Source organism: Macaca mulatta, chromosome 6 (assembly GCF_049350105.2).
Source record: "Macaca mulatta isolate MMU2019108-1 chromosome 6, T2T-MMU8v2.0, whole genome shotgun sequence".
In the NCBI taxonomy this organism is placed as follows: Eukaryota; Metazoa; Chordata; class Mammalia; order Primates; family Cercopithecidae; genus Macaca; species Macaca mulatta.
In genome coordinates, this window is record NC_133411.1 from 140,881,449 (window position 1) to 140,897,120 (window position 15,672).

The 15,672-nt window shown below is 45.4% G+C and overlaps 1 protein-coding gene across 16 annotated transcripts in view; it reads right to left on the reverse strand.

Moving 5' to 3' along the window:
* ACSL6 (acyl-CoA synthetase long chain family member 6) overlaps nt 1-15,672 on the reverse strand; it is a 218,147-nt gene that overhangs the window by 6,101 nt on the left and 196,374 nt on the right. For all 16 annotated transcript variants that reach the window (XM_078005145.1, XM_078005147.1, XM_078005155.1 and 13 more), the window contains 8 exons: nt 14,282-14,416; nt 13,735-13,869; nt 12,561-12,656; nt 11,129-11,201; nt 8,955-9,043; nt 7,125-7,241; nt 2,923-3,066; nt 556-657 (listed from right to left, as the gene is read on the reverse strand). In XM_078005145.1, coding sequence (XP_077861271.1) covers nt 556-657; nt 2,923-3,066; nt 7,125-7,241; nt 8,955-9,043; nt 11,129-11,201; nt 12,561-12,656; nt 13,735-13,869; nt 14,282-14,416 — 891 coding nt within the window. The remainder of the gene's footprint in view (nt 1-555; nt 658-2,922; nt 3,067-7,124; nt 7,242-8,954; nt 9,044-11,128; nt 11,202-12,560; nt 12,657-13,734; nt 13,870-14,281; nt 14,417-15,672) is intronic.

A 15,672-nucleotide genomic window follows, 5' to 3' on the forward strand; every position in this document is an offset into this window, starting at 1 on the left:
CTCAAGGGTCTGCACTGAGTCAGAGCACAGTGACCTCCCCCACAGAGTTCTACATGTGCCATTAGAAGGTTTCAGGAAGGTGTGAATAGCTAATACTCTAAGCAGGAAGAATTGTGCTACTTTTTCTATTCCATGACTAGCTGTTTACACCCAGTAGACACAAAATCCACCTTCCATCTGAAGGAGCATGGTAGGTGAGTCAGAAAGCCTATGTTCACATCTGACTCTGCTGCTAACCAGCTGTGTGACCTTGGGCAAGTTACCACCCTCCCTGGACTCTCCTCTAAGCCACAAAGCAACAGGGCTGGATGAGCTTTCTGTGATGTCTCCTGGCTTAAAATCCAAACGTTTGTCAATCTTTCTAAGAAGAAATATGAGTTTCTTCAGTAACAAAAGAAGACAAATCTCTGGTTTAGACTCCCCACCATGTATAAAGTAATGTTAGAAATTCTGTACGAGCTTGAATTTCACTGGTCTACAGCTTTTCTGTCTTCTCATTATGTGGTATCATAAAACATTCAGTAACCTTTCAGGAGACAGCCCCAAGATACCAACCTTACTTGTGCAGAGATCTGCATATGTTCCTTCAATTCCTCTCTTCTGGGCCCAGGAGGGCATAACTTCAGGGTCAGGCACAACAATGCCTACCAAAAAGGCCTGTAGTACTCACCAAAGGAGAACACGGGCATGACAAACGCATTTAAAGTGGTTATTTGTGGTCCAGCATTAAAATTCTCAGACTCCACCTTTTTCAAAAACTAAGTATATGCTTATAAAACATTTGTTCATGTCATAAAATATTTCTGCCAATATATCACACTACTCATTATCTGATATATTCCCCTAGTTTTATATAAAAAATAAGTTTAAGGACATTAAGAATCAGTAAAGTTAGACTGATATGTACCTTTGATTCTCATGCAAATCTCAGATCAGCACATCTTTAGGAGGCTGATCAAACAACTCTCTGATCCAAATTCTATGAACCAAAAACCAAATGTTTCCCAGCATTACCAAACCACATTGAAATGGTTTCATTAGTACGATTTTCATTCATGAAAGACTTCTTCATTTTGTTTATTTTTTCTTTTGAGACAAGGTTTCACTCTGTTGCCTAGGCAGGAGTTCAGTGGTATGATCATGGCTCACTGCAGCGTCGACCTCCTGAGCTCAAGTGATCCTCCCATCTCAACCTCCCGAGTACCTGGGACTACAGGTGCACGCTAATTTTTGTATTTTTTGTAGAGATAGGGTTTCATCATGTTACCCAGACTGGTCTTGAACTTCTGGGCTCAAGGAATCCTCCTGCCTTGGTCTCCCAAAGTGCTGGGATTACAGGCGTGAACCACCATGCCAGGCCTATTTTAATTTTTAAAGCATTTCTTTGAAAATAATTTCATAATATTTATAGAAATGCAATGATAGTATAGAATATATCTGATATCAGGTGGGGCATGGTGGCTCACACCTGTAATCCCAGCACTTTGGGAGGCTGAGGCGGGCAGATCACTTGAGGTCAGGAGTTCAAGACCAGTCTGGCCAACATGGTGAAACCATGTCTCTACTAAAAATACAAAAAAAAAAAAAAAAATAGCCAGACATGATAGTGGGCACCTGTAGTCCCAGCTACTCAGGAGTCTGAGGCAAGGGAATCACTTGAACCCTGAGTGTAGAGGCTGCAGTGAGCCGAGATTGTGCCACTGCACTCCAGCCTGGGTAATGGAGCGAATATATTTGATATCTTAGATATCATAGAATATATTCATGATTTTTTTTTTTTTTTTTTTTGAGACAGAGTCTCACTCTGTCGCCCAGGCTGGAGTGCAGTGGCCAGATCTCAGCTCACTGCAAGCTCCGCCTCCTGTGTTTATGCCATTCTCCTGCCTCAGCCTCCCGAGTAGCTGGGACTACAGGGCCCGCCACCACACCTGGCTAGGTTTTTGTATTTTTTAGTAGAGACAGGGTTTCACCATGTTAGCCAGGATGGTCTCGATCTCCTGACCTCGTGATCCGCCCATCTCAGCCTCCCAAAGTGCTGGAATTACAGGCTTGAGCCACTGCGCCCGGCCTATTCATGATCTTTCTGACTTTAAATCTAAATACTATTGAAAGGAAAATAAGTATAAAACTCCTCCAAATAACTGAATTCTAGTAACCTATATTAGTACTAGTACCATTAGTACATTTTTTTGCAGTACTCATTAATTTTGTAAAGTTCATTTGCATATATAAAAAAATCAAAACAGGCCAAGTGTGATGGTTCATGCCTCTAATCCTAGCACTTTGGAAGGTTGAGGCAGGAGGAGAATCACTCGAGCTCAGGAGTTCGAGACTAGCCTAGACAACATAGTGAGACCTCGTCTCTACTGAAAATGTTAAAAAAAAAAAAAAAAAAAAAAGCTGGGCATAGTGGTGTGTACCTGTAGTCCCAGCTATTGGGATGGGGAGGGAGGGAGAAAGGGATGAGGTGGGAAGATGGCTAGAGCCCAGGAGGGAGGTTGAGGCTGCAGTGAGCCATGATTATGCCACTGCACTCCAGCCTGGGTGAAAGAGCGAGACCCTGTCTCAATAATAATAATAATAATAATAATAATAATAATAATAATAATAATTTTTAAAATAAAAAATAAAAACAGCAGAAACCCTGAATCTTGCTCTAGTATTTTATCTCAAAAATCCTTGGAAGTAGGTTGAGCATAAGCAAAAAGGAATGGGAATGTTCATTAGTACTACTTCAGACAACTTACTTGACCTAATTACATTTTAGCAAACTATAAGTAAGATTTCTCCTTTAAAAAGGAGTTTTCTCTCATGTTTTAAAATGCAGAGGAGAATCCTGGTGTCTGATTGGAGATTAATGTTTAATCTGGGTTCTTCAGCATGCCCAGGATATGTGGGAGGGCTGAAGCCCAGAGGTCTCACCTTTAAGCTGTCCCCATGGACATAGATTTGTGCCACAGGTTGGCTCCGGATGTAGATGTTCTCAATCTTCTCGGGTGCAACATATTCTCCCTGAGCAAGTTTAAATATGTGCTTCTTCCGATCAATAACTTTAAGAGTTCCTGCCTGTAGAGTTGGACAAACAGCTTTATAAGACCATGGCACTCTCAAGCCTGAAGCCTTTGCTCCTCAGTGCTGTAACCCCCTGCCCTACCCCACCCTGCAGACCCTGCCCCAGTTTCTTTTCCATCTGTTGTGTCTGCTCTTAGGGAGCTGCAAGGCTCCTGGAGAGAACCACTGTGCACCGCAGGTTGATGGCATCCAAGCTCTGCTGGGCCATGAGCATCCACTGTCCTTTCCCCTCAGCAGTTAGCCACCCACACAGTCCTCCCACCACTGCCATCCTCATGCCTAGCAGCAGGTATCCTCACTTCCTCCTTCTTGGAGGCCCACCGCCCTTCCATCAGGGCACCCTTCTTGCACACACCCTTGCTCCAGCTGCCCTTTTTCTCACCAGCATCTTTGGTTCACTCCCTTAGACCAAACTCAGGTCTCTTGCCCAGCTACTGTCTCCACCCCTAAAGAGCAGCCTCTGCATCCCCTGGCATAGAGCACAGACCTGACAGAGCCCCTGTGACTCCTACCTGACATGCCAGATGGCACTAGGTGCACAGGCCCCTGCAGAACTTCTGCAGCAGGCAGGTCACCTCCTTGGACAGGGAGTGCTGGTGCCACTGGCTTCCAGGACCTGTTCTCACCTCCCTGACTCTCCTCCACCTTTTTGAGCTTCCAAGGTGATTAGGTGGGCCTCTTGCCCCTCACCTCTACTGACAATGCACCTTGGAGAAAACACCGTTTTCTCTTCATTGGTCACTCCCAAGTCAGTCCAAGCTTCCAGCTCTTCACTGAGCTCCAGATCCAGAACCCAAATACCCTTGGAATGCTTCAAAAACTAGGCTGTTTGTCTCAGAGGATGTAACATGCTCCTATATGAAACTCATGACCAAGCTTCTCAAGCCTGCCCCAGCCTCCAAACCCCAAACCTGGAGATGACCTTGTTGTTTGCCTCTCCTGGGATCTCCAGCGGTCAGGCTCACCTGTCCTTGCTCACAAATTCATCTCATATCCACCTCCTCCCAGCAAAACCACTTCCTGACTGGACTTCGGCACACACTCTGTCTCCACTCCATCTGCTTGATCTGCCAGTGCCAGAGCAATCTCTCCAAAAGGAAAAAATGAGCAGACTCTGTTTTGCTCAAAACCCAGGCTGGACATCAGGTGCTTTCCCTACCCCAGCTTATTTGGTCCTCATGGTCCATTAGCTGAGTGTTGTCCCCTCTGTTTCACAGATGAGGAAAATAAGGATCAGAAAGGTTAGTTAAATCCTCCAAAGCCACACAGCTAGGAGCTAGGGGAACCAGGATTTGAATCCTGATCCTTCTGGACCAGAAGACTATGCTTACTTATTCCTTGATCTATTTAACATGATTTCAAAATAATATTTTTTAAAGCACAAATGTCTTTATAGATGATCTCTACCTAAATTTCAAGAATGAATCATTCAAAGCTTGAACATACTCTTCTAAAAAACAGGGGAAAAACCCACTTACCAACTCATTCAATAAACTGACAACAAAACCATAATAGGGATGTATATAAAAGGTAAATTACAGATCAATCTCATTTGTGAATATAAATGGAAAGATCAAACACAATTTTCAAGAAAAATATTATTTTAAAAGTCACATCATGGTTAAGTTGAATTATGTCAAGAATGCATGATTTGCTTTACATGAGAAATATAGAAAAATAAGTATCTCAATAACTGCAATAAGTTTTAATTAAATTTCAAAAATCATTTAAAAATAATAATTTAAATAATGGACTCTCACAGACTACCTGCCTGCAACTTTAGGCTCTGTGCTCAAGCACAACACTAAGTGCTTTACATGAATCCATTTATTTGCTTCATATTACCCTCTAAATGGTGGATGGTTTCATTCAAGTTACAGGGCATCAGCAGCAGATCCAGGGATTTCTGAGACTTCAAGCTTTTACAATATTGAGGGCCCTCTTTAAGAAAAACCAGGTAAAATGAAGTGCAGGGCCTTGGAAGGGGCTAATGCAAGTGAGGGGGCTTGAAGCCTAAGCTCCCTGAGCCGACAGGACAGTCCACCTTCTGCAGGTGTTTAGGGCCTGCTGACCTCACTAGCCTCTCTCTCCCACACCTATAGGTCTTCAGTTGGAATTAGTTGCTTCACATGTCTAGTGCCTCTACTCAGCATATATTACTATCACACCCTGATTGTCCTTCCCACTCCCTCTTCTTGGAACATGACTCATATCCTAAGACTTGGATGCAGTAGGCGCCTGTCCTCCTCTGCCTCTCCCGAGGTGAGTGTGCACCCAGTATGCCCCCAGCCCATGCCCATCACATTGGGTTGGGAACTGTCTAATCATGCATATCTTCCCTAAGCAGAGTCCCTGGGCCAGGGCACTCACTGGAGATACATCTTTGTCTGGGGCAGGCATGAGGGTTTCTCAAAGGGAAGTACACAGGCCCAAGCAGGGGCAGATCCATTCACCAGCCCACTTGGCCCACCATGGGCTCAACATCATTCATGTGCCTGATTAACTCAACACCTCAAAATGTCCACCCAAACCTTAGTACTTCCCAAAGACACAGGAGAGGTTCCTGGGGTGGGCTGCACCAGGCAAGAGTTCTCAGTGCCAGTGACAGCCGTTTTCTGGTCAAAGAATTCATCTAAGCATCTCCTATGTGCCCGGCATTGTGCTAAGTGCTTTGCAGGCATAATCTCATTTGTTCCTCACAAAAATAACTTTATTTTTCTTTCTTTTATTAAAACATTTTTAAAGGATAAAATCCAGGCTAGGTGCAGTGACTCATGCCTGTAATCCCAGCACTTTGGGAGGCTGAGATGGGCAGATAACTTGAGGTCAGGGGTTTGAGATCAGCCTGGCCAACATGTTGAAACCCTATCTCTACCAAAAATACAAAAAGTTAGCCAGATGTGATGGCGGGCACCTGTAGTCCCAGCTACTGGGGAGGCTGAGGCAGGAGAATCGCTTGAACCTGGGTGGTGGAGATTGCAGTGAGCCAAGATCTCGTCACTGCACTCCAGTCTGGGTGACAGAACGAGACTCCATTTCATAAATAAATAATAAAGGATAAAGTCCAGATCTTGCACAACATAATAACTTCAGAGGTAAGCAACGTTATGATACCTATTTTAAAAATGAGAGAATTGGCCGGGCGCGGTGGCTCATGCCTGTAATCTCAGCACTTTGGGAGGCCGAGACGGGCAGATCACGAGGTCAGGAGATCGAGACCATCCTGGCTAACACGGTGAAACCCCATCTCTACTAAAATACAAAAAAAAAAAAAAAAAACAAAACTAGCTGGGTGTGGTGGCGGCGCCTGTAGTCCCAGCTACTCGGAAGGCTGAGGCAGGAGAATGGCATAAACCTGGCAGGCGGAGCTTGCAGTAGGCCGAGATTGCGCCACTGCACTCCAGCCTGGGTGACAGAGTGAGACTCCATCTCAAAAAAAAAAAAAAAAGAGAAAATTAGGCAAAGTGGTTTTGGCTAAAAGCTGGGGGCCATGGCCAAGGAATGCCATGAAGGCGTGTTCTCCTGTTCTATAAGTGAGTCAAGGTGAAGCCACAGATGGGGATGAGGCTCTGCTCAAGGTTACATGAGCAACTGCTAGCAAAGCCACAGGAACTAAAGCATCTTCCCACCTGTCTCCAAGCTTTCCCCTTCACTCAGTGCCACCTTTTGGCTGGGGGCCAGCATTGGTGGGCTTGCAGGGCTTGCCCTTCTCAGACGTCCCAGAGACATGTACCCCCTGTTCCTCCTACTTCACATCAGATTCCACACACTGTCAGAGGTCTTTCTGGAAACCATTAAGGATAGGAATTCAGTCTCCAAGACCTCAGTCACACCTACCTGCACAGGTCCCTCATCACCTTCATGAGACGGAGTGAGAAGAGAAAGAAGCTCTGGGGCTCAGGGAAGGAAGAGCCTCCTCGCAGGTCCCAGAGGTGCTCCTGAATGACTCATTTTCAGGAGGGATTTGGAGAAGACTCCTGTCTCAGTGACCTGGACCACACACCCTCCCACTGCCAAAATGTTTGGAGCTCCATGGTTCCAAACGTACACACCGGCAGCCATTTTCCGATGTCTCCAGTGTGAAGCCAGCCATCGCTGTCCAGGGCCTCCTTCGTCCTGTCTGGATCTTTCAAGTAGCCTTTGAACACATTTGGTCCTCTCACACATATCTATGGGACAAAAACCATGGCTTCTCTCAGCCACAGCATGAGGAATGAGGAGATGGGAGGCTGTCTCCAGGCATACGGAGATAAGGTGCACTATCCATCAGGAAAGCCACTGTGGATATGGCAGGGATGGAAACAGAGGACGAGGAACAGCCTGCAGCTGTCTGAACTGTCTCCTGCCTTCTGTCAAGCAATATCCTCCCCATCTTTCCCCGCTGCCCTGGCCACCCTAGGCCTTTGTCATCTCTTCTCCCTCAGGAGCCCTCTGGCCTTGGCCACATGCTGCTCTGTGACACTTGATGGGGACTCATCACAGATATTGATGGCTGGCTGATTCTACCAGGGATGCTTCAGCCCCCTGCTCCATTAGCAGGCAGTCATTCCCACTCACTCCCATGGAATGAACAAGTACAGGCCAGCTCTATCTACTCCATCTGGCCTATTTGTAAAGGGTCATATTTCTGCTGGGACAAATCACACAGCAGTAGGCCATGACACAGTTAGGGGAAAAAATGAATTTTTACAAAAGTTTGGGGCTAGGCATGATGGCTAGCACCTGTAATCTCAGTGCTTTGGGAAGCCGAGGCAGGAAGGATTGCTTGAGGCCAGGAGTTTAAGACCAGCCTGGGCAACACAGCAAGACCCAGTCTCTACAAAAAAAATTGAAAAGTTATCTTGGCATGGTGACACGTGCCTGTGGTCCTAGCTACTTGAGAGACTGAAGCAGGAGAGCTGCTTGAGCCCAGGAGTTTGAGGCTATGGTCTTGAGTTCAGTGGACTATGTCCACGCCACTGCACTCCAGCCTGGGTGACAGAGCAAGGCCTTGTCTCTACTAAAAAATTAATTAATTAAGGACCGGACACGGTGGCTCACGCCTATAATCCCAGCACTTTGGGAGGCCGAGGTGGGTGGATCACGAGGTCAGGAGATCGAGACCATCCTGGCTAACCCGGTGAAACCCCGTCTCTACTAAAAATATGAAAAAAAGTAGCCAGGCATGGTGGTGGTGCCTGTAGTCCCACCTACTCAGGAGGCTGAGGCAGGAGAATGGAGTGAACCCAGGAGGCAGAGGTTGCAGTGAGCCGAGATCGCGCCACTGCACTCCAGCCCGGACGACAGAGCGAGACTCCATCTCAAAAAAAAAAAAAAAAAAAAGGCCGGGCGCGGTGGCTCAAGCCTGTAATCCCAGCACTTTGGGAGGCCGAGACGGGCGGATCACGAGGTCGGGAGATCGAGACCATCCTGGCTAACATGGTGAAACCCCGTCTCTACTAAAAAATACAAAAAACTAGCCAGGCGAGGTGGCGGGCGCCTGTAGTCCCAGCTACTGGGGAGGCTGAGGCAGGAGAATGGCGTAAACCCGGGAGACGGAGCTTGCAGTGAGCTGAGATCCGGCCACTGCACTCCAGCCTGGGCGGCAGAGCGAGACTCCGTCTCCAAAAAAAAAAAAAAAAAAAAAAAAAAAATTAATTAATTAATTTAAAAGTCTGGGAATTCCAACTCTTGATTTAGACCAGCTCAGTCCCAGCACTGGCTCTTGGTTGCCTCATAAACAGGAGAGGAGATGCTGAGTTGAGCTGAGTCAAATTAATCAGTAGTTTAAAATGACTTTATACACAAGGCAAAAGGAAAATCATTCCATCCCTACTGTTCTTGTTTGTTTTTACTCACTACACGTAGCAGCCACAGGCATGAATGGCTAAATTCTTGTTTACCTCTCCCTCTCCTTTGCAGGCCCAATAGTTCAGTTCCTCAACATCAACGAGCTTGATATGATTGCAGGGAAGCGGTGCCCCTACGTGCCCTGGAACACCGGAGCAAGATGGCATTTGTTAGTGTTCAGATCCGTTTTAGCACTGAAGATGTTCCCAGCCCCTTAAAATCTCTGAGTGGCCAAAGTGGGGAATTATGGATGGAAAGTAACACACCTTTAAAGGGGCATTTGTTACTGGCAAGTGTTGGTAATAAAACAAAGTTCTGGAGAAAGCAAAGGCCAACCTCTGCCTGGGCATTTGTTTTACATCTGATTCTTAATGAGCAGGACAGGCACACCTGGCTCAGCACCAACATGCACAGGGTCCTAGGGGCGGGGGCACCAACCACAGGGTCAAGATTTTTGACAACAGTGCCCACATTACATCATTTTCCCCATTGTCAGATCACACGTCTTGGTTTGGGGATCATAAAATATAGCAAGCACTGCTTTTCCTCTAGCCACCAGACTGTTGATTAATGTGCTGGAAATCTAGAAATCGTAAGCTGTGGATTCTGATTCAGTGGGTTTGGAATGGGACCTGAGATTCGACATTTCTTACAGGCACCAAGGTGATGCTGCTGCTGGTCCCACACCACATGTTGAATAACAAACATATGGAAAGCTGGGATGAAGAAACTTGCCCCATGAAAATAAGACTCCAAATTCTCTTGGTCAAATTTACCACAAAATTACATCTAAGTCATTTTTCTAGTGATTGTGGTTGTTAGATAATTCACAGGCAAGTTGGAGAGGTTTTAAGCAGATGCTAGCCAAGGTCCTGAAAGAAAATTGAGCCACCTATATGAAAAATGAGACTTACCACCTTGGTTTCTCTTTTAAAAGAGAGGCTGTCAAATCTTTGACAATACTATTCAAATATATCTATCCTCATACACAAAAGCCTTTTCAAGTCTTATGGTAAGAGTCAAGTGAAAAATGGAAAAACCTCGGCAGTGTTTACATAGGAAAATGTAAAGGATGACTTGAGAGGGAAGAGATACATGTCCAAAAGGAAGGGATACATGAGGGTAGATACTGGAAGAATCTGCTCTAAATCTGGTGGGTAATCCATGGGCTGCCTACTACAGACCTGCTTCCCCTTTTGCTGAAAACCACTCAGCAAAGATACTGACTTCCTGTCCAAGCCTGGGGCCACTCTTTGTACTTAAGTTTGCTCAACTACAAACTGGAAAATTTTAGGATGATGTGCATGTGAAAGAAATATACTGTTTAATGCAATATTATTTTCAGAGTACCTTGAGATAGTCAGCAGAAACCGGATAGGTGAATTTTAAACTGAAATCATATTTGGCCAAGGTAAGTATAGAAGCATTTTTTCCTTAGTCCTGTCTTTTGAAATTGTGGTTGAATAAAGCCTATTTTGTAAATAAATTATTTAATCACTTTGCTGCTGGCAGATCCCACAGGAACCACCTTTGGAGATTTTTTTTTTTTTTTTTTTTTTTTTGTCACAGGTTTTAGTATTTTCCTATTTCTTTTATAGATAAAGAGAAATTATGCACAAAAGAAGTAATAGATCACAAGATACAACTCTGGATGGAAAAATGTTTATAATATCAGTATACTGGATTTTTATAGATTCTAGATACTACATGGCCTTGCTTACAGTATTTTAGAAAGAAGGAAGCAGGCTATGAACTGGACATGATGTGTAAAGGAGAGGCAGGTTCATATTGGCCAGGGTACTGTTTCTTAAAGGGCTATTTTAGAGACCCTTTGAAAACTACGTTCTCCTGTGATATCAATGTCTCAAAGGTAGCGGCAACCTCAAAAAGGAACAGCTCTCATCCACACCCTCATTCTAAGGAGATTCATCCTTCAGGGCCAAGTGGAAGCATGGCTGTAGTGGGTAGCCCATGGATTACTCACCAAATTTACACCAGATTCTTCCAGTATGCTAAGGATGAATAAAAAAGGGAAAAACCTCAACAGTGATTACAGATTCACAATGTCACAGCCCAGACATAACCACCATTAATGTTTTTCTTCTCTCTCTTTTGCTTTTTTCCTAAGTACCCGTGCAAATTTACTTTCCATGAGGGAGTTTTAGAGCTGGCTGCTTTTACTCCACAGTGCCTTGCAAGCCAGTCTCACATCTCTAGCCTGTCCTACCTGAGGTCCAGTCGCCAGGTGTGGTGAAGGTACATCCAGCTGTGCACTCAGTTTGGCCATAACCTTCATAAACCTTCAAACAAAACACAGAAGCCACACTGTGGGCACACACCCTCCAAGAGCTGACTGGCCGCCCCTTTCAGACAGCTAACCTCCCACTGAGAGCATCTGACTGCTTCATGATCAGGGAGGTGGAGGGAGGGAGGTGCTCTGGAGGTAGATAACTCCAGGTGAAGCTGAACACAGACAAGAAGCACGGCCACATTCTCTTGGAAGAAGTGCTATTTTTCTTTTTTTTTTTTTCTTTTGAGATGGAGTCTCACTCTGTCACCCAGGCTGGAGTGCAATGGCACGATCTCGACTCACTGCAAGCTCTGCCTCCCGGGTTCATGCCATTCTCCTGCCTCAGCCCCCCCGAGTAGCTGGGACTACGGGCGCCCACCACCACGCCCAGGTAATTTTTTTTGTTTTTAGTAGAGATGGGGTTTCATCGTATTAGCCAGGATGGTCTCGATCTCCTGACCTCGTGATCCACCCACCTCGGCCTCCCAAAGTGCTGGGATTACAGATGTGAGAAGTGCTATTTTTATGACAGACACTTAGTAGATAAGGTTATATAGTTTAGGGTAAAGATTTCTGACCTATTTTCAACCACTGGATCTACTTTTCATCTGGATAATAATGAATTAAAGGTAAACATTTTAAAATCTACTTTGTGTTTTATTTTGGCTCCATAAGCTATTCCCCTCCAGAGCCCCACCTGTTTGCATGAATACACCATGTGGAAGTGTCCGGCTTTAGAAGTGGTCAGGCCATGCTCATGTGGAATAGGAGTACGGTGAATAAAGACTAAGGCTTCTAGAGCAGAAAAATTTAAGCATGCATAATTATGAAAAAGATGGGTCTACTTTACTTAAAATCTGTCAGCCACAACCACATTATGATACGCTACATATATAGAAACTTAATAAATATAAGTTGAATGGAAAATGAAAAAATAAATCTTTAGAGATGACAAAACATAACAGATCAAATAACACATAAATGGGCTTTCTCCCTTGTTCTCCTTTTCTGGGTTGCAAGATATTTTGCAGGCTGAAGAAGGTAGAGATGCAGCATAGGTGTGATACAGATTCTCCAGCACATTGATGATCTATCTATGGTTTGTCTAATCCCTTTTGCCCTTTGTGAAAAACTTCCAAAGGTCCAGATAAAAGAATTTCCCAGAGTGGATAAACTTGGGTTTTCCAGAATGTGGCAATGCCATCCTGGCTTTCACTGGCTCTGAGTTTTTTCCTCCTCAGAGGAGGGAGCTTTTATCTCACAAAAATCTTGCCCCCTGGTTCTTTCTCTGAGCAGTAGAGGGTATAGTAGTTTTCCTGCCCTAACGTACTTCCTGCTGTTCCCAAGGGAGGACACACAATGACAATACCTGGCACCCTAGAGCTGCCCGGAGAAATCCCAGAACTGTTGGTGATGCGGGGGCTGCTCCAGTAACGATCATCCGCACACACCCACCAAGACTGGCCTGTGGGAAGAGAGAAGAGCTGCCGAATTTTGTGATGTCTGAGATGGTGTCCAGCCCATGTGGGTTTCATCCAAGGTCAACATCCAACAATTGGGTCCTACCTGGATGCTAGGGCTGGTATCAGAAAGAAGGCCTGAGGTTGTACAACACATGAGCTGAGGAAATTCCTTCCCTTTCCTAATGATAAACACAATCAGCTCTGTAACTCAATCCACCATATGGCCAATTATTTTATGCCTTTTGAGATAAGTACCATTAGTCTGGATGGCATTCTATAATATTGGTTCTTCTTCCTTCCTTAAAATACACAGCTGTTCCCTCACTCTCCCATCATTGGCAATAATCCAAAACAATTACTTAGGACAATTTCTTCCAATTTCCATTTTAATGGCATTGCCTTTTTTCACGTATAAATCAATACCATGCTTTATTTACTATACTGCTGAGGACAAAGAATACTTGAAACACTTTGTTTATGTAAGTTGAGCCAAGATATTTTAAATATTAATTTTCATAACTAAAAATAGAGTAGCAATAAAAAATGTATAATGCTACTAATTAACTACAGATTCCTTGGATAATGCAGAGCTTGAAAACTTTTGAGGAGGTACAGAAATGAGTAATTCAAGATTGGTCTTGTGTGGGAGATATTAAAGGGACAGAACACAGGAAAGAAAAAGAAGATTTTGAACCATTTGGCTAGAACCATGCTGCTGGAAAGCCACCATGGCCAGGATTACAGGGAGGGGCAAGAGAACCTTCAGGGCCCAGGAGCTTCTCAGTGGAGGACTGACCTGACTACCCAATGGCAAAGCCACATTGTTGCTTGTGGAGATCAAGGGACCTACTATCCACAGTAGGTTTTCTTCTTGCTCATCTCAAATGTAACGTATCTCCAAAAATCAAAAATGTTTAAGTTTAAAACTTCAATTATAGCTTAAGCTTTGATTTCATGAGCAAATGAGTTATTATTTCACACAATTACAGGGCACTGGGGGATGAACTTCTCCAGTTCTCCTGTAAGGTCACCCGTTAGATACTTAGGTGACCCTCTACAATCACTTGTTCATTTTCTTACCTGAATCTTATTAAAGAAGAGTTCATCCCAGATACTATCATTCCTGATGATTCCACTCCGCACCTCGGCCTGCTTACGCTTTGCTGCAAACTCCAGGAGCCAGCGCTTTAATGGTGTGTTTGCCTGGCTGAAGATCTGAGGAACACAAGTTGGAAGCAGCTGTCAGGGCCTGAATGTCTCAATTCTAGACATATCCCCCAGGAATAAGGCCCAGACTGGCCAGAAGAGAAGCCATGTTCCATTTTGCCCCTGCAGGAGGTCACTGAATATATGACATTGAGCTGAAGGTTAACATTGCCAGGGTCCAGGCATGTTGTGAAGATGGAAGTTCCTGGAAAAAAAAAAAATCTCTCCCACAGGGGTTTTTGGAGAATAGGAAGAAAACAGGAGAAGAAAGAATGAGAAAGAGTCAGGAACTACAAGAGAGGAAGCAAGTTCTAGGACCTGGTGGTGGAGGCATTGAAAGCCTGCCTGGGGCTCCAGACCCTGTCCAAACAAGCAAATATGCAGCCCCTCAGCCTGGCTGAAGACTCCCTGCAGAGCTCACCTTGTCATACATCCGGTTCAGCAGTCGTGGGACCACAGGGAAGATGGTGGGACATAGAGCCTTCATGTCATCTGAGAGGAGGCGGATGTCTCCCTGGAAGAAGCCAACGCGCCCTCCGTGGCAATAGACGACAGACTGGAAGGACAGGACAGGAAGGGAGGAGTCCCTTAGGGTGGTCACTACTGGCTATAGTCCAAAGCTGTCCAAAGTGCTGCCCTACATGGAGGGCACCCATGACCCCCTGACCCAGCTCTGGCCGCTGCCATGAGACACTGAAGAATGCTATCTGAGGTGACCCCCACCCCCTACCTTCCAACTAAGTCCCACTCAGGCACAGGGAGATGAAGCAGAAGATGGAGAGGAATCCTGAGCCTCTGGGAGATGCCAAAGCAGCCATTCTCACTGGTATGTGCCCCCTCACCTACTCCCAAACCCTGGGCATGGGCCTCCCTGGGGACTCAGGTCTTTGAGATGAACTACAGCCTACTAATGGGTCTGCTCTAGGTCTTAGAGTCGTTGGATTTCTCCAGGGAATTCTGGGAAGGTGAATGTGTGTAGGTCCCATGAGTACTGGAGATGTTGCTGAAGTTGGCTGTGTGTGCTGTTTAGTGGGAGGCCAAGGGGGAGCCCCTGACTGGTTCCTAATGGGACTAGGAGTATGCCAGGAGCCTTATATATACCCCTTTCTTTAATGCTCATAACAACCCTATAAGGGAAGTGGCATTTCTACAGGTGAGGAACACAAAGCTCAGAGAGGTTACATGACTTGCCCAGGGTCACAAAACTAATTTACAGTAATTGCTGGCATTGAATCCAGGTCTGGAAAGCTGGAAAGCATGCTCTCCAGATGCCAGGGCCTTACCTGCACTATTATATAAGATCTCTTCCAAGGCAAAATGGGAAAGTCCTAGAAGACACAGTTTTTTCATACGCTGGTCCCTTGAGTGACACATATATGGAGAATTCCTTGTCTCCACAATCACATATGGATTCCTCCTCCCGCTCCCTCTGTACTTCCACAAGGCCTGTCTCAGGGCCAGCCTCAGGTCAATCCCCATCTGCAGCCTGAGGAGCCATGCCAGTTTCATTCCCCAACTTTACTCTATTGTTTTCTCTTTTAGGAGTCTGTGAATTGTAAAAGTTATGGAACATAAGTGTTTTGGTCATAAATGGAGCTGTACTGCACAGAGCTTGAATGGTAAAGCACTTCTGCAAAGCTGCAATGCTCTCTGAGAAGATGCTATCAGCTGGGGTGTCTCTCAGCTGAGTGTGTCCATGGGTAAGACAGGGCAGGCCTGGGGGCTTCCCTGGAACAATGCTCCCAGGAGGGACAGGTGAGGTGGCTAAGGTCCTCTGAGCCCTCTGACCCCTATGGTACCTTCTGAGGACAG